At 42.8% G+C, this 21,624-nt stretch overlaps 1 protein-coding gene across 1 annotated transcript in view; it reads left to right on the plus strand.

The window, feature by feature from the left end:
* The first annotated feature begins 1,190 nt into the window (after positions 1–1,190).
* AMFR (autocrine motility factor receptor, E3 ubiquitin protein ligase) overlaps positions 1,191–21,624 on the plus strand; it is a 26,798-nt gene continuing 6,364 nt past the window's right edge. The window contains exons 1-11 of the mRNA XM_009889447.1: positions 1,191–1,279; positions 3,209–3,373; positions 5,160–5,312; positions 9,605–9,645; positions 10,438–10,570; positions 11,139–11,272; positions 12,965–13,075; positions 16,071–16,261; positions 17,922–18,025; positions 20,061–20,195; positions 21,255–21,338. Coding sequence (XP_009887749.1) covers positions 1,217–1,279; positions 3,209–3,373; positions 5,160–5,312; positions 9,605–9,645; positions 10,438–10,570; positions 11,139–11,272; positions 12,965–13,075; positions 16,071–16,261; positions 17,922–18,025; positions 20,061–20,195; positions 21,255–21,338 — 1,314 coding nt within the window. The 5' untranslated portion in view covers positions 1,191–1,216. The remainder of the gene's footprint in view (positions 1,280–3,208; positions 3,374–5,159; positions 5,313–9,604; positions 9,646–10,437; positions 10,571–11,138; positions 11,273–12,964; positions 13,076–16,070; positions 16,262–17,921; positions 18,026–20,060; positions 20,196–21,254; positions 21,339–21,624) is intronic.

Below are 21,624 nucleotides of genomic sequence, written 5' to 3' on the forward strand. Positions count from 1 at the left end.
CGGCGCCCCGAAGGTTCAGCCATGGTGGGTCGGGGCGAAGCTCCGGGGGGGTGTTTGGCTGTGGGGCCCGGGGGGGGGCTGCACCTGCGCTTGTCCTGCTCGGCTGTGTGAGGGACCGCCGGCTCTTCCCAGCACGAGCTTCGCCTTTTTTCTTTTCTTTTTTTTTTTAAATAACACTTAAAGTCACGCAGGTAAGACGAAGTGTTCTCACCGTTTAAGGAAAAAAAAAAAAAAACAACAAACAAACCAAACAACTCTGTATCTGTTTGAAGCGCAGACCTGGCAGTGGCTCGGGCATCTGGGCTGGGTCATCCCTCTCTCTGGAATAAAGGGGCAGCGAGGGGATGTCAGACACCGGCAGAGCTGCTGCTCTCGGGCTTGCAGGTGTCCGTCAGTCAAAGGTTGGCGTTAGTTGGGTGTCCGCTTTACAGCGTGCCTGCTTCGGACGGAGGCGCTGGTTTCTGAATATACCGAACATATTCAGCCTGTTGAGACTCGGTCTCAGGACCGTAAATTAAGAGCTCTGGGAAAGTTGATTGTATGTCCTTTAGAAATGACAGGGTGAGGCCGCTTCATCATCACCCCCCTCCCCTTTTTAGTGTTCTGCGTAGGTCAAAAGTTAATTACAAGTGTCTTTGTCAGATGTTAGAAGCAGTTTTCCCAGGCCCGTGTATTCTGCCTCTTGCTGCTTTGCTTTAAAGTCGTTTACCCGGAAAGATTTAAGCAGCGTTGTTGCAGAAGGGGTGTCTGCTATTCAGTATGTTTTGGGACAACGTCCGAATCTTATTCCTGTAACAACAGATTCAAACTGGAGTTTTCTCATTTGCCGTATGTTAAACAAAATAAGCATCTCGGTAATCTGCAAGTTTTGTGCTCGTGTTCCTTGGTGCTAAGATTTGCTAATCTATATAAAACTATTAATCATGAAGAGGTAAGTTTGTTTGATGTACTGGTGTATCCAACTGACCATGTTAGTGTTTACTGAAAAAAGTTAAGTGACTTGCCAGCTACTGTACATGTCTTGGAAGAGGCCAGGCTTAAATTTCACCAAAAAAAAAAAAAAAGGGCAACTAAAACTATTCTGTGAACAATGGTTGGTTTTGTTAGACTCGTTCTTTCCCCTTCTCTCCCTCTCTTTCTAAATAGGGCAAAAGTATTTGTTGCTGACTGCTTTCTTTCTTTCCAGGTGCTAGTGAACACTGCCTGCTGTTTTCTGATGTTGGTTGCTAAGCTAATCCAGTGTATGGTGTTCGGTCCTCTTCGTGTCAGTGAGAGGCAGGTAAGACAGCCCTTTGTTGCCTTGGATGTCTGCAGTGGTTCATAATTGCTTCATGTACGACCGGGGTGGTTTTCTGTATGGAATTGCTGAAAGCATGCAAGAAAAGCAACAATGTACATCTTACCATTTGGACGTGTCTCTTTTGAAAATGTCCAGCAAAACCATACAGAAAACAATCTGCCCAGGAAGCCCTTCATGGTTAGCTCGGATACCCACAGCCGCAAGCTTCCAGTTTATTTCTGAAGGGAACTTTTCTTTTTTGCTCTTGCTATTGTATGTTATAAGCCCCTGGTCAACTTGAAAATCCTGCTTCCTTAATGAACTTTGTCAGATTTCTTACAAGTGCGCCTCACTATTTATAAAGTGTTCTTCCCTATTCAGTTTGCGTTTGGCAGCATTTCTCCATTGCGTTTTGTAGTTAGTTACGAGCGCTGGCAGGCTGAGTTCCCTCTTGTACCTTGTTTTGTGCCTTGACCGCTGGAGAAGCGCTTTCCATCCTCAGACGCTGAGCGGGCAGTTTATCTGCCCTCGGGTTTCAGAGGGAGTAGGCAGGCATGTGTCCAGAGGAGGGAGGTAAGCGGGGCTGAAAACTCAAGCTGTTTAGTCGTCTTGGGCTAGGTGAGAATGTTTTTAAAAAATTCAGCAAGGGAGCCATTAAAGCCCAGGCTTTTTAAAAACAGGATCCTGCAGAAGATAAAAGCAGCAGCAGTCGTTTGGTTAATGTCTGTATAATTTTTTAAAGAGAAGAAAGGCAGATGCTTAAGTTGCTCTGTGTAAATGCAGTAGCAGTGTTTTGAAGCATGTTCATGTATTAAGAACAAAAAAAAAAAAGGGTGTAAATGCAGTTCTTTAGGAAAAATGAGGATTTTTGACATGCAGAACTGAGGCACATAAGGCTTCATTAATAGCCACAGATCTCTCGAAGCCCATTGTATTTGTGATTCATACCTCATAGAGCCCTGAGTGAAGTGTATCAAAACCAAGGCGCTCTCAAACAGCATTGGGCCAGATTTTCTTTCCAGTTTGTGTTGGCTGTAAGTCTGTGGAATTTTAACCAGTGATAATTTCCAGGATGTTCTCTACCCTCTTAAAAACCTGAAGTGAAAAGCAGTAACAGTGTGGATCCACGTGCGTTTGGACAGTGGGAGCATGCTTCAGTTCTCATGTAAAGGAAAGCTGGTGATTAATTTTGGCGAGCCAAAAATGGCAGCATCACGAAGGAATTCTGGGCCTGTCTTAACTAAACTCCTGGTGACTTCATCGTGTTCTTTAACAAAACATTTTATTTCATAATTCTTTTTATGCCCAACAAGCTGGCTTGCTCTCTACTGCTTGAGACCATCGTATTGTGTCTTTCATACTGCATGTGCGTGGGAATAATTTTTTTTTCATTGCTCATCCATCTCCTTCTCCACTGTAGGCATTGTGCTTTTTAAGAGCAGACTTTGTCATCTCTTCTTAATCATCTGTACTTTTTGACAGGTTTTTGGAAGCAAGGTGCTAGGCTATTCGGGCATCTTGTCTAACTAACCGTGGCAGTTTTTCTAGCAAAGAGGTCTTTGTGTTTGCGGCCCAGTAGCTCTGTTGCTTGAGCGTGGAGAATCAAACTGAGATCAAACTTGGTTTGCGCTAAGTGCCGTTCTAGAAGCATGGTAGAAAACTGCGTTGTGCGCTGTGTCGCACAGTTATTCTACGGTGGTACAGAAGACTAGATAGGTACTAAGGACTACTAATATTTCTAATATGTTTTTAATTCAGTGAGGGTAACAAATACTATTCAAGATGCATATGCAGTTGGCTTTTGCTAACATACTGTCATGTTTCTACTTCCTTTTAATTTTTTTTTCCTTTCTCCTTTTCCCTCTTTCTCTCCCCTGCACGTGGATTGTCAGTCCTTTCACTACAGTAACCAAATATCTTTCTTTGCAGCATCTCAAGGATAAATTCTGGAATTTTATTTTCTACAAGTTCATCTTCATTTTTGGTGTGCTGAATGTTCAGACAGTGGAAGAAGTGGTGATGTGGTGCCTCTGGTTCTCTGGACTTGTGTTCCTTCACCTTATGGTTCAGCTCTGCAAGGATCGCTTTGAATATGTAAGTTTTGATTAAGGCCTGTCTTTTGGGGCATGCAAATTCTGTTTCTGGTTTGGGCACTGGCTCATGATAGGTTTCAAGCAGATCATTTAGACCTTTTCCCCACCCTGCAGCGCTGAACACATGCACCTCCCCATAGCTTTCAATACTTGCTTTAAAGTGCGATGTCAATCTTACTCCTTCGGTTTTCCCTTCAGACAAATGGAGCTGAAGATACTAATTTTCTTTGATAAATTGCGTCTTATATGTGCCCTGTAATTACTGTTACATAACTCCACGAGATGTCTTTATAGCTCTCCTTAGTGAAGAAATCTTGACAACAGAACATCCCTTAGACTGGTGCCCTTTGGTATTGGTCCGTAAAGCCTGTTCCTGTGGATTCTGTGCTCGGGTTTCAAGCTCGTTTACATCTACCAAATACTGACTGCCGATGTCTTTACAATATACAGTGCAATTTTCTCCACAAGCTATATCACAGTTTCTGTTAATACCAGGGATAAATTCAGCAGAGACGCAGAAATTGAAGGCTGGGCGAGGAAGAAGGAACTGGAATTTGAACCATAAATCTGCCCTTTAAACATCTATAATGGATGTGCATTTTCCTCATCTCCTCTGTCCTGGAATAAAAGTTTGAACTAAATTGAATCCATGAATTTCCTTTTGGTAGCTCTGTGCTGTGTAATTTTTTTAAAATTTTTATTAATATTCAATATAATGCCTGTTAATTCACAAGTAGCTAAGCACTAAACTTGAAAGTAGGTTGGTTGTGGTTAGGAAAATTGAGGCAGAAGTGAACAAGGCAGTCATTTGGTATTTTCAACGTTGTTCAGAAAGCTGTAAAAGAAAAGAGCCCGTGTGGGAAGAAATCCTTATTATATTCCTTCTGCCTTCAAAGCACATATCATAATTCTTTACTTGGACAAATGGTGCTTGTGTGATCTGCCTTGCAAACTCAGGGGGATGTGGAACTGACCCAGATATAAACAAGAAAGAACCAATTTAAAAACAAAACATGGGAGTCAGTTTCATCAGTCCGACCAGAGTGAAGCTTTGGGCAGCTTCTTTTTCCCTTGTCCTGTTCTTCCCCTTTCTGCCCTGAAAATAAGGGGATGGACTGCCTAAATACTCTGCCACTTGGGTCGTCTTTGGTTTAGGCAGCCTAGGTAGAGCCTACTGTTAAGGTAGTTTAGAGAATTAACGCACTATAAACGCTATTGAGAGGCAACTGTTTTCAGTAGACTCTGTCCAGCAGTCTCTAGCTTCAAGTTAAGTTTATGGGGGAGAAGTCTCTTTCTTCGAGAAGAAAATGACATTGGAAGAACTAGAGGCTGGAAGATAAAGCTGGACAAATTCAGATCAGCTGTAAGGTGAAAAATCGGCAGAATTATTCTCATTGCTCAAAGACTATCTATAGAGGTTAGGGGTCTTCCCCAAAAGCCTATTTATCCTAAGCAGGTGCTGCGGATTTGGTGCAGAAACTGCCGGGTGAGAAAGCGTCTGTGGTTTTCTTACACAGGTGATCTAAACCTTAGAGCAAGCCATCGTAATGGTCCCTTCTGGCTTTAAAAGCCTGGTGAATGTAAATGACAGCGAGATGAACGGGACTTCGGGATGGTGTGTGGTTTTAGCTTTGTTCTGCGTCATTTGCGTGGTTTAGGTCTTGGTTTTATTCTAGAAAGCAAAAGTTTTTCCTGAATGAGGACTTGTTTGGGGAGGTGGCTGCGGAAGGCAGGGTGGATGAAGTACTCCATTAAACCTCTTGTGCATTTCTGTGTTTGTGTTGCAGCTTTCCTTTTCTCCTACCACACCCATGAGCAGCCACATCAGAGTCCTGACCCTGCTCATAGCCATGCTCCTGTCCTGCTGTGGATTGGCAGTTGTCTGTGGTATCATTGGCTACACCCATGGCATGCACACCTTGGCTTTCATGGCAGCAGAGGTGAGACTTCCTTCATACGTGTCGTGGTTTCTGCTTTGCTTTGCACCCCTCGCTTGGGGATATCTTGGTTTTCTTTTAGTTTCCCTCAAGGAAGAAACTCTGAAGATGTAAACATGCCCTCCCCCGTTTCAGAGCGGTTGCCAGATTAGCATCCTTTTCTCGTTAGAATTTAAGCCTGCAAAAAATCATCATCTGAAGAAGAGAATGAGAGGTTAAATCCGTGAGATGATGCTGAAAGGAAATGGCAGCCTGTGAAAAAATAATGGTTGTGCTTCATGAGCGTTGCAAGAAGGGTTAGTTGAAATGGCCGCTAGAGAGAGGGAGAGAGTGCGTGTGAAAGTGTGATGTGCACCTCAGCCTCTTTCTTTGAGGTTGTGTTTTCTATTTCATTTCTCCCAAAAAGGAATGAGACTGACATCCTTTCCTTAAGGCATACTCATGGGATTTGCTGATGTTTGTGCAGAGAGATGCATCTCAGCTGAGATGAGCAACTCCTGTTTGTGCACTCCTGAACCCGTTGCAGTGTGGAGTAAACATCAATGTTTGTGGAGTGAACATCAGTATGGTTTTGATGGTATGGTGCGTTGTTGCGCTCTGCCTGAGGAAGTGATAATCTCAAACAAAGGGGTGGTAATCAGTATAATTGCAAGTAAGTCGTGTTATCACATTCTGAGTTCAGATAACAAGTGGCAGGTACGGTTTATTTTTCTTCTATCTTGAATTCCTACTTGGAGTTAGTGAGGAGGAAAGAAAACAGTAAGAGAATATGATGCTGGTCACATCACAGTTCAGTTATTTAATATGTCAATTTACTTTTTTAAATACGCAAATATGCAAGGCCAGATTTGTAATTGCATAGTGGAAGGGTATTGAAGATTTGTTGGTCTTTAATAGGTGGGGTCTCGGTGGTGGTGTGTGTCTTATCTTGCCTCGGCAGAAGCATGTATCAGCCTCGTACCAGCATGGGGTAGGTTTATCAGGGAGTGTTGCAGTGCCGGAGCATTGCCTCGTTAGCGCTGCGCCATGTGGCGGTGTACGTGGTTTGGGTTGCAGGATGGGGCCCAGCTATTTATTTCAGTGGGAGCTATTCTCTCCGCTTATTAACAAAGGAGTGGCTCAGTCAGCATAAGCGTACGGTGCTCAGCCAAGCCGTGGATCCACCCAGCCTGCTGTGCTGCTGGTGGGCAGCAGAGCAGGTTTGTGGGGAACGTATAGGAAAGGGTCTCCTACGCTTCCCTGCAGCAGCTGGTGTTTCAGGACGTTCCTGAGCTGGGGGTTGCACAAGCCTGTTGGGTTTGATAGCCTCAGATGGACTCTGGAAAGTTGTCTGATCATTTATTGAACTCATTTATACTTTGGCCTCCGCAATATCCAAAGGCACATTTAACTCGGCTTTCGGTACACAAAAGAGCTCTTTTAGTTGTTCTGAATCTTTGGTCTGGCTATCATTTAACACATTATGGTGAAAAACTACAAAGAATCATTCCCTGTTTACTCTAGTTCACACTATTTGGTATTTTGTAGACCTCTCTCCTGTTCCCCTTCTGACTGTTCTTCCAAGCAAAAGACTTCTAGTCTGTTTAATCTTGCCTCATATGAGATTGTCTAATATCTTGCCCTTTCCCGAAAGTTTTTAATGTGCCCTATATAGGTTGGATGACTGTGAGTAGTGTCTGTGATTTTAATAGCCAGCGCTCGTGTAAGTGGCATAAAATATTTAGGTTTCTGTCTGTACGGGTACCAGCAGTGACACCTCGTGGTGGTCCTCAGAGTCTCAGCAAAAAGCATTAAATCTTGCAGACTAAAATGTTTGCCTGGTGGTGGCTTGTGTGATGCTGTTCGAGAGGGACCCTGCCAAGTGTCTTCCATTAGCGTGTATTTAATTACATTAAGTTACATTAAGCTATTCATCTCTCTCTCCTGACTCTGCAAACATTGATTTCGCTCGATGCCTCAGGGTTTTCAATAAAGCAATATAGATGTTTTTCTCGGGTTTTAGTTAGGCTTTTCCTTGTTCTGTGCTGTTTGTCAGCGTTTTCTTTCCTGCAAAGGATGGATGTGAAATGTGCAAATGCCCAGGGAAGGTTGAATAAGGACAGTCCGTATTTTTGTGTAAACATTAAGCTCTTTTGCCTTCATATATGGTATTGGAGAATTATAGTTTAGCAAGTAATGGCCAGTCTATCTTTTTACCTGTTTTGTTGTAAGAAGGAATTACTGCATTTCTATAGCGGCCGTCCTCTGATCCTGTTTCATACAGCTCCGTTAAGGCTGTATAATGATAGTGATATTCAAATCTTAGAATTGTACCTACCAGATAATAGTGTATTTTCCTGCAGAGCTTCTTACACCGCACCCGTTATCTTAGGGTTTGAGTGCCTTCCAGTCGTGTGCTAATCTGCGTGAGTAGTGTCTGCGGGTATCGCGGCGTCCCTGAGGGGTGAGTGTGTGCGTAGTGCAAGAGCTCTTGAGGTGTTGGTCCTGAAAATGTCCTGCTGTACATTTAGAACCTCAGATTACGGAGTTGTGTAACTTGTGATGCAATGTTTTACTTTCTGCGAAGTATTTCTTGTGTCAGGATGTTGAAATGCATTTCTGGAAGCAGCGGAGGAACCGGAGATTAGCATCTTGACCAAATCTACACTAGCTCGTCCTTTTAATTTTGATGCTTTTGCTGCCTCAGCATTAACCAGCGTAAATCATGTCTTGGCAATGTTGCCTTGGTAAAGTTGCAAAGATTAGACTCCAGATTTCTACTTGACAGATGTCTTCCTTATCGGAGACTTTATGCCACGTGTACTGGTTTTGACACAAATTTGTGCTCAGTGGCATATCCATCCAGCAGCTCAGGTAATCGTTCTGCTTCACCACTTGCATGGTTAGAATTTGGACATGTTTACTTTTTCTCTGTGGTCTGCTCAAAGCTTCTCCGTAGCCAAAAACCTGGTGTGAACAAGGGGTAGTGTCTTTCTGGTACCCCCCCACGTGTGGGGTCAGAGGAGACAGAAGAGGGTCTCATGCCGTACCTCGCAGGAGCGGCTAGTGTGCAAATTTAACTTTTTTATGACAGATGTTTGTGATGAGAACAGCACACCATGCTAGATGACTTGCTGTTGCCTTCTGGACTTTTTTTTTTTTTCTGTTATTTGAATGATGTGTGCGTCTTACCCTGAAGCCCTTTTTTGGATAAAAGATGGCAGTGGTGTTTAAACAGGAGTGCTTATTTTAAAGCCAAATAGTAAACAGTTGGCAGATATGTTGGATATTACTGAGGGTTAAATAGGCATCAAAGCATTTGAAGAATGCTTTTTATAAATAGAAAAAAAATTATTTAAACCAACTGTTTTGTTGCTATATTGGGAAGTTAGTGGTTTCGATAGTTCTTCTGTACTGCTTTTAATACTTATGCTGAAGGCACGCCAGCAGAGCAGTTTTACAGACGTGGTTTCAGTTGCTCACTGTAAATGCCCTGCATCTTGGTGTCGGCCCCTGCTCTCTACGGGGTGGTGTGGGCAGTCTCTGAAGGGGGTTCGTCCTGTCCCGTTTTCTTTCACTGGGAGGATGTAGCGAAGGGATGTGGGCCTGACAGGTTCGAGAGAGGTGATGGGGCCATGTTTCTAAGATGATAAGGGCCCATGGAAATGTGGCTAGGTATTCTGGAAACAGACCTTTCTGCTGACTTGTCTTTACGCTTCTGATCTGCTTACGCTTTCTGATATACTCTTTTTTTTTTTTTCTCTGTACTTAGCCTAGAGAAGTAAGTATGATTAAAGACAGAAGTTACTTCTGCAGTGTTCACATCTCAGCAAAGGGGAAAAAATATTTGAAAGTGTTGCCATGCTTCTTCCTCAAATTCCTGCGGCTTTTTGGTTCTTCAGATTTTGCTTAAGCAGTGGGATGAGGAGCGGCGTGCTACCTTCACCTGAAGGTAGTTGGTGGGGTTGTGATCTCAGCACTCACTGGGTGATAAGAATTGAAAAACATAACGCGTCCTATGTAGTGGGGGAAAAAGTGAGACTTAGCCACAGTGATGCTAGCGGCAGCTCCAACAGCATTGCGTGCTTGAGAACAGTTTCTTCTGTATTTATGCGTAAGCTTCATGTTTGTCACAGGTATGTTGTGCACGCAGTCATCTGTAGTGACCGTTGGTTCACAGGAACTTGTTAAGCTGCAATAAATGCATTTTGTGCGATAGTCCTTCAGCTCCTGTCTCAGTACCACTCTCTCTGCCAGAATGTTGTTAACATACCTTTTTTTTTTTTTTCTCTTTTTTTCTCTCCTGTATTCTGCAGTCTCTGCTTGTGACAGTCAGAACAGCTCATGTGATTTTACGGTGAGTACCTTATGTTTTGCAGGATGGTTGTTCGAGGAGGTAGTGCATATAGCATGTTGATTTAAGAGGTGTGTGTAGTTACCTTGCTGAATTGCAACTGCATGTTTGGAGATGGGCAATGGTGGTTAACCTTAGCCAGTACTATTTTTATGCATGAATTCTGTAGTGCATGGATAGCTTTAGTGGGTGTTAATAGTTGAGGCATGGATTAAAATGGATTGGTGCTGCTGTATGAAGCTTGATACGTGCTACTTAGTGTCATCCCACTGGGTTTATTTTAAGATCTTAACCTCTGGAACTTTTGCTCTGAAAAAGGAATGTGCACGTGCAGCTGTAATACACGTGTGTATGCATATGAAGAATGTGACGTGTAGCGCAGAACCTCTTTGTCCAGGTCACTATTGGCATTTCAGGTCTGTCACCAAGCTGTAATGCCTCACTTCAGAAAAACCTTGTGTGCTGAAAAGTGGGGGTCTGCAGTTACTATAATCCCAACATTGGTTTTTGGTACATGCAGGAGTTTTTAGCAAACGCTACCTCTTCTCCATCAGCTGGTGGGTGTCTTTAATGCCAGTGTGGGCTAAGCATTGATTGCCTTTTGGCTTTTTAAAATGATGCTGTTTGAAACCAGTAGCATTAAAAAGTCCCCCAGGAAAGCCCAGAGTGTGGGCATTGGGCTTAGGAAGGGCAAAGAATCCAGAAGTTGTTTGGAAAATGGATAAAATAATTTGAATGCTAGAGATGTTATTTAACAAAAAAGATAGAATAATGTTAATTTCCCTGCTCTTGCAGATATGTAATTCATCTCTGGGATCTCAACCATGAAGGAACGTGGGAGGGCAAAGGCACTTACGTCTACTACACAGATTTTGTCATGGAGCTAACCTTGCTTTCACTGGACTTGATGCATCATATTCATATGCTGGTATGAAATACTGGACATAATGTTGAGCAAATACACAGACCTTAAAATTAAGGGGACTGGATATATGTATTTTATATAATATTTTTTTTTTCTTTGCTTATATTATGAACCAAGTATTAAAGAGGAGTTCTTTAAATAAAGGGGAAAATGTAGTGTGGGGGGTTCTGGCGTTCTTTCCCCCTGTGTAATTAAGAGTCCTCACAAATAACTTTGTTGTGGAGTATTAACTACCATGTAATTATCTGCTTAATAGGTGTTTAATTAGCTTTGTTATTGAGTAATATCAGACTGAACTATTTTCACTGGCAGGGGACATTAAGCTGAGCAGGACCAAATACAGTTTATCCTTATTATAAGTGCTTTGCTGCTTAAATTGTATCTGAACGTGTAACACGTAGCAATACCTGTGAACACGTATGGTTAGTCCACATGGTCTCAACAAAAGAAAAATTCTTCGTGGTTGGTTTCTTGACTTTTTTTTTCTCTTAAGACCTGATGCAGCTTACTGTGGCTGCCTCTTGGTTCCCATGGCGTTTGTTTCTAATCACCATTTTGTTTTTTTCCTCAGCTGTTTGGCAATATCTGGTTGTCAATGGCGAGCCTGGTGATTTTTATGCAGCTGCGCTACCTGTTTCACGAGGTTCAACGAAGAATTCGGCGGCACAAGAACTACCTGCGTGTGGTTGGAAACATGGAAGCTAGGTGAGTCTCTTATTTGCTCTGGGATCTTGATGTGGATCTTGGAGAGAGGATCCTGATGAAGAAGCTGAGATTCTTTTACGTTCCTTTGATACACCATGGCATGGTGTAAGCTGGAGAGATGCAATCTTGCAAATCCAGCTTTTAAAGTTGGTATACTTAGGGTATGTTTTTACCCGTTTTATTTGTTACAGGGGGACACGCTTTCGGGCTGTGACAGATATGTAGGATTGACTTTTATAGTAGCAGTATTACTGGTAGCGTATTACTGGCAACAAGAGAACTCCCCTGTCCAGTGTTTATTCTCCTGTGTTCTCTTGCATGCTACCTGAGATGGTGGGGTGCATAAGCTCTGCAGAGCTCTGCCTGTTTCAGTGGTCAAATATTGGCTTTGGCTGTGATAGAAGTAAATGCTCTTAATTTCATTAGGCCATACTATTAATTTACTGCCTGAAATTAAATCAAAATATTCATTAAAACCTGCTCAGCTTTAAGTATGTATTTATTAAATCTGAAGCCAACTTCAAACAGACTCTATACTTGTAGTTGAGCTGAGAATGCCTTGGGATTACTTTATTCCTTCCCTCGCAATGAGGCAACATAGAGAAATGGAGAGGCCTACTGAAACCTAGGGTTGTGCCAGGGGCTACTGCGTTTCTGATCCAATGTTTTCATAACTCAGCTATGTCCTCAATAATTTTAAGAGCAACAGGGAGTTTTACTTTTTCCGTATATTGCTGGACCATTTTCGTTCTGGACTTCAGTGGGTTTGACTGGCTCTGATGCTTGCTGCTGTAGTCCAGATGGAGAAGACTCTTTTATAGAAATTCCTGAAGTTTTTGTTGTGAAAAGTAATTTAATGGCTGTAATACCAGGTTAAGAGCTGCATAATGAAGTTCATCCACAATGCATTGTTTCTTTTCAGTAAGATGCAGCTGCTAAACCCCTTTAAGCTGCTCACAAAGCTGTTTGAGTTGCGAGTGCCTCAGACTTCTTGTCTGAGCAACTTGGTGTGGTTTTGTCATTCTGATTGTTCTGGAAGAACCACATCCTAGCTTCCTCCTGAAGCTGCCAATGGCAGCGAGCTCCCTGCCTTTGTGTAGTTGTTCTTCAGGTGTATTCCACACCAGCAGTACTGTGAAATGTTGCTATACCACTTGTCTCTATATTGTCCGTGTTTGGGTACTGTGTAGTAGCTGCTTGCATGGCTCTATAGTTTAAAAATAAAAAAAAATAAAAAAATCAAAGACAAGTGGGGGTTGGCAAAAGTGAAGGCCAAAATTAGTCAGACCGTAAATGCTTATGATCCCAAGAAGACATCTTAATGGGTACAGCTATTAAAACTCATTTAGAAAAATGACATAAGCTAAATCCATACAGGTTATAATTTGAGGTTCTCAGTCTAATGATCATACTCCTTGGAAGATACTATGACAAAGCTTTTTGAACCTAGGATGGATGCAGAGATGTGCAAAAAATGTGCCTGTAAGAAGGCACGGGAGGGACCTGTGTGGTGTGTCTTCCTTTGCTGTATGAGTTCAAGTTATGGAAAAAACAGCAAACCTGCCGGCACACCTCTCCCGAGGAGAAGTCAACGTGGAGATAAGGTTTTCTCAGCATGGGATTCTCTAGACAAGAGGCCGTGCCGAGCTGGTGTAACCATTACTTCTGTCTCTTCCTTTTTCTCCCCTGTAGGTTTGCAGTTGCAACACCAGAAGAGCTAGCGGTCAATAATGACGACTGTGCCATTTGCTGGGACTCCATGCAATCCGCACGCAAACTCCCTTGCGGCCATCTCTTCCACAAGTACGTTGCTGGGGCTGGAGAGGGTGCACCTGACTGTAGGAAGGACGGGATATATAGGCACGTCTGAAGGTTACAGCAGGATGACAGGGAACGAGCTGTTGGCAAAGCTGCGATTGCTTACTGCCTGGGTCATCTTGGTCTGCCTGTAATAACAAAGTACAAGTCGTGTTCGCTTCAGTCGTTTTGATGTTTGAGTTGTTTCACCTGGTGCATTCTTTTTCCCCCCAAGCTAAGAGCACGCATCTTGCCAACTAACAAGCAGATAGTGTTGAGTTCTGGTGTCTGAGTTGCAAGTCCGTACCCTGCCTTGCTGTGTAACTGCTTGGTAAAGCACGCTCTTTTGCCCCTTACTTTATCCTACGCATCGCCTCTTCCACGAGGGTGTGTTGGTTTTCAGGTGAGGAAGAAAAATTGCAGTTATATCCTGAAGTACCTTTCAGATACCAGCTTGAAAGAGAAAACGGGGAATATTTTTATATAGTGCATCCTTGCGTGAGTCCTCCAGGACAGTTGTGGAGGCCAGGCCTGATTATATGATGTCATGGGGGGATGAATCCATCAGGGCTGTAAAAGAGGGTAACTAAATTAGGTGAAGAGGCCCCTCAGCAGCTGGTAGCTGCAACTGGGAGGCTCTTGACCAGAGGATCACTCTCTATACGGTTTCTTACACTCACTCAGTAGTGAATAGTAGCAGGTGCTTGTGGAGACAGTGTGCTGAGCTACGTGCATCTTTTCTGAGATCTTTTGTAGCAGTGCTTGCATTTTCATGCTTGCGCTTAAAAATTAGGTGCGGGGTTTGAATCAGGAGTTTCTGAAGCGCCATGTGATTAACATGCGTGGTCAGTTAAATTGTCCCTGTGGTGTAATATGAGCAAGTCACTTTCTGCAAATAGCTTTTTACTTTTCTGGTAACTGTCAAACCAGAGGTTATAATCTGTGTGCTAATTTGTTGTCATTTATGACAAACCTTGCCATAAATATTTATCTGTGTGCCAAGAAGTCTCTAATGAGATAATGTGCCTCCATAGCAGAAAATCCTCTTCCAGTGCTACTGAATCATATGAATATTTAATCACCTACTGAGCACTTGAGAAGCCCAGGGTCTTCTCTTCAGAAAGTTGTTTTCTCTGTATCTAAAAGAATCCTTTTGGATTTTTTTTCTGAAGCTACGTTACACTTACCTCCTTGGTGCGTTTAGGGAGGGAATGTCTTACAGTGGATGACTGACGCTTGCATATAAAACCAGATGTAATTAATAACCCTATTTACAACTGAAGAATGGTTGTAAATAGGGTAAATGGTCTCCTTATAAAAGCCTGGTGATTTTGCCAACAGGCTGAACACTGTGTCCATTCTCAATCACATGGGAATATTTTCATAGCCATTTCTTTGGAGTAGAAGAGAAGACAGCAAGGAAGATTCACATTGCTGACATCAACTCTGTGCCTAAATATTAAAGAAATTTAATAGAAGTAGGTGTCTGAATCTCTTAGTCGCTGTTGAAACTCTCTCCTTTATCTTTTAGGAAGCAGTCCGTCTCAAAAGAGTTGTTGCTTTGAAATGTCCCTGACCTTGGCCTGTTGTTGTTAGTTGTCCTTCTGCTGAGGCGCTGTAGGTGACCGAGCCCCGCCTGTGCGGTACAAAATGGGTATAACCGCGGCTGGCTTCCTGCGAGCCTTTTGGGCTTGGGGCTGATGCAGGCTGAGGGGGTTCGTGTCCATTCCAGCATCTCAGTGGATGAGCCGGTGAGGAGCAGCAGCGTGGTGGTAGCTTCTGTCACCCCGGGTGTTTCACAAGTAGCCTTTTGAGGATAACTCTAGTAGAGGTTTGAGTTTGCCGTGTGCAGGGTGGGTTTGCTGTAGTGATGGAGATGAAGTTGGGCAGCATCGGCAGCGCTAACGTGCTGGCTGTGCTGATGACCAAGGTGGTGGAAGATGGTAGATTTTTACTGTAGTGCTTTGTTTTTTTCTGAGAAACCCATCACGGATTTCTGAACACTGCGTATCCCTCCATTTAAACATGATGAAAAACACTTTGGCGATATATCTGTATGCTACAGCTTCAGGAGTTGTGCAGAGCGCTTGTGTCCTTGACTTTGCTGTAGGGCTTTTTCCTTGCTCTGTCACCCAGACCTGTGATCTGTGCCTTTACTCCATTTGCAAATACACAATTTGGGAAACAGCTTTATTTGACCTTTTTGTATGTCTCTACCTTTCTAAAGCGTTTTGAGAGCTTCCGCTGGAAAAAACCCCCACCCTGCAAGTGTGAAGTATGAAATTCAGTTCTTCCATAGTGAAAATTATGTTTAACATGCCAACAAATACCACAATTGGGTCCTATCAATCTGAGTCCAAAAGTAAGCACAGCTCTGAGTGTTTAAACCTGCATTTCAAACACTTTCTGCATGACAGCAAACGTTGAGAATTAAGTAAATGTTGTAACGCACAGCACTGGTTAGTATTGATAAACCTGCACAGGGAGTTTGCAGAGTGGTTCTCACTTTGGTGGTGATTTGGGTATTGATATTTTTGAAAAAGTATTTGACAAACTTTGGGGGTGCCATGGCTGCGTCACACTGGCAGAACTGCTATGAAAATGTGTCAGTATATATTAAACACTTGTCCAGTTGGTTTTTGTCCCTTTTCAGTTTGGGATGGTGAGAGAAATGCTTTGTTTCCCCTTCCAAGCAAAACTTGCTTGTTCTGAGCTAGAGGGACAATAAACTTGGAGAGTGTTTTAAGTTTGTGATAAATCTGCGTGCTTTTTTATAAAAAGCGAAGAGTTGGGTGTTTTTCAGCTGAAAGACATAAGAACCCTATGCCAGAGTCATCAGGAGCTCATCAATTTATCTCTGCTCACAAATTATCTCTGAGCAGTCCATGTGCATTTGTTGATGTTCTGTACAGAATACGCTACCGCTGCTTGATGTACTCCTGATACTGATGTCTTGGAAAAACGCTGCAAGCTCACCGTAATATTACTGTTGTCCTGTCAGCTCATGCCTGCGGTCCTGGCTGGAACAAGATACATCTTGCCCCACCTGCAGAATGTCTCTTAATATCACTGACAGCCATCACGTGAGGGAGGATCACCAAAGGGAAAATCTGGACGAGAACCTGGTCCCCGTGGCAGTAGCAGAAGGCAGACCGCGCTTGAACCAGCACAATCACTTCTTCCATTTTGACGGTGAGCTAAGCAGATTTGACAGCTGATGCCGTTGCCCAAATAAACGAAGGGGACAGCCTTCTGTAGAAGGGAATTCTGTCGATGCTTCAATTGAAACTTAAACTGTGCCTCTACTTGAGTTTGTCAAACACGTATGTTTGTTACAGCTCTTTTGCAAGAGTTCACGTAAGCGTCTCTGAGGTTGTCCGGAGCTACAGAGATTTCTTGAAAGATTTTGTGCAAGTGCCCCCTTTTCCTTGATTTGGTGCGGTTAGCAGCTTTAATGCTGGCGTTTATTCATTGTGTGCCATGTTGACCAACAGAGCAGGAAATTCCCGTGTCCTGTTTTGCTACCAGGTGGCTGGTGGAAGAGGAAAAAAACCTCTGTGGTGCAGCCTAAAAGTCGATCATTCTGCTATCCCTAGCTAATGGGAGGTTGTCAAAAATCCATTCGCTACTCCATTTACAAGAAACTTGCAATGCTCGGTCAGGTGCAGAATTCTGGAGAAGATTATTCTTAGATGGAATCATGTAACCAGGACGGTTTTACATGCTGGTTCCAGTGACTTCAACGGTGTGTTATAACTACTCACAAAGTGATTGTGATTTCAGACCACAATGAGTTCTGTGTGCACAGACAAACTTGTTCTGAAAGAGACCATTTCCACTGCTTACCTTCCAAAGTTTTATAGTTTTGGTATCGGCGTGCGCTTGTCTTCCACAGTTCCCAGGTTTTTGATGGCAGTCGTGTTGCTTCTCAGTTGGTTTCGCTAGTGCAAATACTCAGCTTTGGGTGCTGTCCTTGAGGAGCTCCCATGGTGTAGCTGAGACGCTGCAAACTTACATAGCGACCTGTTCTCTCTCTGTGCTGGTTTTGGAATCTTTGGAGGAGTGTGGGAGGAGAATAACGGGCAGAGAAAGGTCAGAAATTTCTAGGTACACTGAGACTGGCTGATGGCTTCTTGCTTGGTTTCCACTTTTGGGGTGCTTTAGGTCTCCAAAGGACATTTCTGTTCAGAACAGCACTCTGTTTTTTGATAGCTGTCCTCCCCAGTGCTCTCCTGTGGCTTGGAGACCCACAAAATTACTGTGGAGACAGAAGGAGAAGTGGCATAGAGCAAACACTGGGTTATTTAACTGGAAAAGCAGAAGGAAGAGGGAGCCAGCCTTGTGCCCCACTATGATCCTAAGCACACAATTGCAGCAGCAGTCGCTTTGTTCAGTTAGTCTCTGTCCCGTTGTAATAATATTGTCTCAGTGATGCCAGCCACGTATAGCTTGACCCATTTTGGGACCAGATTCTGCCTGTTTAGAAGCTGGTCTGTTTTTAATTTGAGTTATTCATGTATTCCAGAACTGAATTTGGCTCTGGATTATTTTAATTTTCCCTTTAAGGGGAACATTAAAACAAGAAAACAAGGATATGTTGTTTTCTTGATCCTTTTCTGGCCCTCAGATTGTTAAGCCACTATGACAGTGTGTTTGAAGACAGTATCGGCTCTTACTGATGTACTGCAGCCATCTCCATGTTTGGGAGACCTCAGGGTTGGATTGCACTGCAGAACTCCCCGTACGTACCTTGTAGAAATAGGAAGACTTATGTTGAATACATGTAGAAGTACTTCACCTGCTGAGAACCTCGTATTCTTTCTTGACGTTCTTGGTGATTTCTTATTCTCAGGCTCTCGAATTGCCAGCTGGCTGCCCAGTTTTTCCGTCGAAGTGATGCATACTACAAACATCCTCGGTATCACGCAAGCCAGCAACTCCCAGCTTAATGCTATGGTAAGGTGGCTTTAATAGTTTGTACCTCAGCCTTCTTATGATTTGTGTTGCGAGGGGAAGATATGCATGTAAATGGAGAACATAAAGGGGAAGAAAGTCAAAACAGTGTTTAGATGCTACATGAAAGCTAATTTTTTGAGTGAGAAAAGCTTTATTTTAGTGAAGTTAGGGCTATATGTTGGTTCAAATGTGCAAACGTAAAAGAACAGGTCTGGAGGTAAGTAAACGAGGGAGAAAAATTACTTGTACTTTCTGTGTAGATAGGCAGACTTTTTCTCAGCTCACATAGTGCAAGTTCCTTAGCTTTTTTCAGTACTGATCTTCACTCACAACTTGCAGTAGCAAAGGGTGTGAGTCTGTAACCAGAGAATGTCACTGTTGGTCAAGTAGTAACTGGTCAAATCCATTCTATAGCTTTTGATTATTTTTTAATATTTATTTTTAATAGCACTCGGCTCCAAGATAGCTGGTTTTGTTTGAGTGTCTTGTCAGTGTGAGATGGGGCTCTCTCTAACGCAGTCACCTCTTGTTGATTCATGATGATGATAGGAGCGTTGAGGATGAAATCCCAGGTTTGTTGACTTCATGCATAAACACTCTAATGTAGTTCAAAAAGAGAAGGATACGGCTGCGTGAAACCCACTTAGTTCATTTAGTTTAGGAAGTGCTGTGTCCTTTGAGTTCTTAAAGCTGCTGTGTGCTGTAGTATCTTAATAAATGTTCGGTGAGGTGTCTCATGAAAGTGATGAAATTTTGTGAGTGTGAGATCTCTCCCATAGCCTTCGCTACCGGTTAAGTCTCAACAGGGTAAGGCCCCAATTTTGGGGGCGTAGAGGCAGGGCGGGCAGGGAGCGGTAAGGTGTTGGCAGATGATTTTTTAGTTAAACATGTAGGAACTCTCCATCTTAGGTCAGTTTAATTTTTCTTTTATTGGACACGGTGGCACAAATGGGCTTTTCTTAAGGATGAGTAATGATTTTTTTAGCATTGTGGATTATTAAAAGTACAGTAACAACTTAGATTAAAATGTCTACTTTAATGGAAAGGCCCAGGTTAGCAAACAACTAAAGTTTTACACATTTGCAATAGAAAATAACTGAAATTCTCCTTTGTGTTACTGAATAAAAACCTAGGGAAGTATTTTGAGGGAAAGGTCAGAGGCTGAAGTGCTAAATCAGTTGTTTGGTCACAGGTTAGTACAGTGGAGAGTTTGGTTTGCTATAGGTGCTTGTGTTTCAACTCACTGTCAGCTGGCACAGAGTTTTTGCTTTGCTCTCAAAACTCCTTCTATCCTTCTTTTCTTATTGTTGTTGTTCTCAATTCCCACCCCCGCCAGCCTCTAACTTTCAGCATTAGTTAAAATAATAGATTTTAATATTTAATGAAGTCTAGCTGGTGGCCTCTAAAAGCGTATTATTTGTCTGCCCTCTTACTTTTATCTATTTAATTTGGATATTATTATTTTGTAACTTGAAATTCAGTAACAACAATTCCCTGACAACTCAGTTTAATTTACTTGAGCTTTCAGACCCTATCACATTGCGTCGTAGGCAGGGTGGCTGGAGAGAGTAGGTTATTAAAACCTATTCCACTTGTCCTTACCATTTTGGAAGCTGTCTGGGATAAAGAAAAATGGTTGTTGGTTTTTTTTTCAATGTTGATCTAACTTTCAGTCACTTCATGTGAATTTTGTATAGATCTTTATTAAAAAGGCTGTCCTAAAAAGAAGGTTGGGAAGCTTTTGAAGGCTTTGTGCATCTACAAGCACTGTTCAGGAGCCTCAATTTTCAGGACCGTGTGGTGTCTCTATAGGAGTTGCAGTTTTGCTGTTGGCTTCAATGGAGTCAAAATATTGCCCTGTAAGCCAGTGCCAGCATGGGTTTTCTTTCTCGTGTTTGTCTTTCTGCGTGTGGGTTATCATATCGTAAACAGCATCTGTGAGCTCTTCATTTTTTTAATCTCTTTCTGTTGAGATACTTTCCAGCTAACTTTTATTTACTGCTGCTACTGACTGTAGAAACCTTGTTTTCTCCAGGCCCATCAGATTCAGGAGATGTTCCCTCAGGTTCCTTATCATTTAGTTCTACAGGACCTGCAGCTAACTCGTTCTGTAGAGATCACCACTGACAACATTCTCGAAGGGCGCATCCAGGTACCTTTCCCCACGCAGGTAAGTCATAAGACCGCGCTCCTAAAATAACTTAATTTCTTACTTACCACAGAGCTGAGCCTGCTAATAATGAGTGAGGGGAATGAGGCAAGATGAAGCACTGGTGAATTCAGCTTAGCTTAATGCAATATTCTTCAGATATTACCTGTAGGAAGATGTTGCGGTTGGAAGCACCAAACCAATTTTGGCAGTCTAGTCTGTTATATCTCCACGTTGCAACATCTGACTCAATTGGAAGGTTTCACAGTGGTGTGTGATTGAGGTATACGCATCTATTCCTTGCTGTGGCCCTTAGAAGAAGGCCTTTTAATGTATTGGGATGGGTCTCGGGTGTGCTTTGGCATTATCCGTTTGTAATAGGCATTCTTTTCTTTACGAAGGAAAGTCGGAGTCTATCGCCCATGCCCTATAGCTTGCCCCTGAGTGATGTGACTGGACTGCAGCATGCACAGAGCGCTTGCCTATAAAGTCTCAAACACGTTACGTAGTGCCCAAGCCGAGTAAAAAAAACCTTGGGATTTGTTTTTCCTTTGTTTAAATCTCTGTCAATGCAGTATATTCAGTCATGTACCAAAAATATATTGAAAACATCCTAGCTAGACTAGAGACAAATATTTGTTCAGTTAAAGCAGCTGTTCTCGATGGCTCTTGTGCAGAGCCTTTAGAACATTTGCAGTTGATTTGTCTGCTGACAGATAATTGAATTGTACCACTTAGGAAGGTTTTCTGCAAAGAAAGTAGTCGGCAAAATGATGCCTTGTTCTTAATTAGTGATAGCAGATTTCAGTAAATCAGTCTGGGGACAATGTTTCTGTTAATAAGAATATTGAATTCGGGTTCTGCGCACATCAGATAGTACTGTTATCTGGAGTCTGCGTGTGGGGAAGCAGAGAGAATTCTCTTTCAACACAGTGCATTCTGTTTATTGCTAACTTATCTGTTTGTAAATTGAACATAACACATGACGTTGCAGAGGGCAGAGTTTGAATGCGTTCAAAGAACTTGTTTTTGTTTTGCCATTTCATGCCCTGTACTAAACCCATGCTGTTTGCATTGCAGCGTGCAGATAGCATTAGACCTGCATTGAACAGTTCTGTGGAACGGCACAGTACTGATCAGGAGGATACTGAAACTGTCACCCAGGTAATTTGGCACAAAAATGGGCAAAACGCCCAATTAGAAGCTGCATGGACAGATAAGTGCGTTTCGTTCCGTCCCAGGTCAGGTTGGTGGCAGCCCTTCCTCATGTGACACGCCAGAGCTAACACTGTCAGGCGACTGAAGAGCATGGTGCTCCTGTAGAGAATTATCTCTGTGATTTTCTTTTTCCTCCTTGAAGGAAAGTGCTCTCAAGTGACACAAAGAACAGAAAAAGATCATGTCTCTGTTCACGTCTGGTCAGGCCTGTGCCCATTTGTGGAATCGGAAG

The sequence above is a fragment of the Charadrius vociferus genome, unplaced genomic scaffold (genome assembly GCF_000708025.1).
Source record: "Charadrius vociferus isolate BGI_N301 unplaced genomic scaffold, ASM70802v2 scaffold1061, whole genome shotgun sequence".
NCBI lineage: Eukaryota > Metazoa > Chordata > Aves > Charadriiformes > Charadriidae > Charadrius > Charadrius vociferus.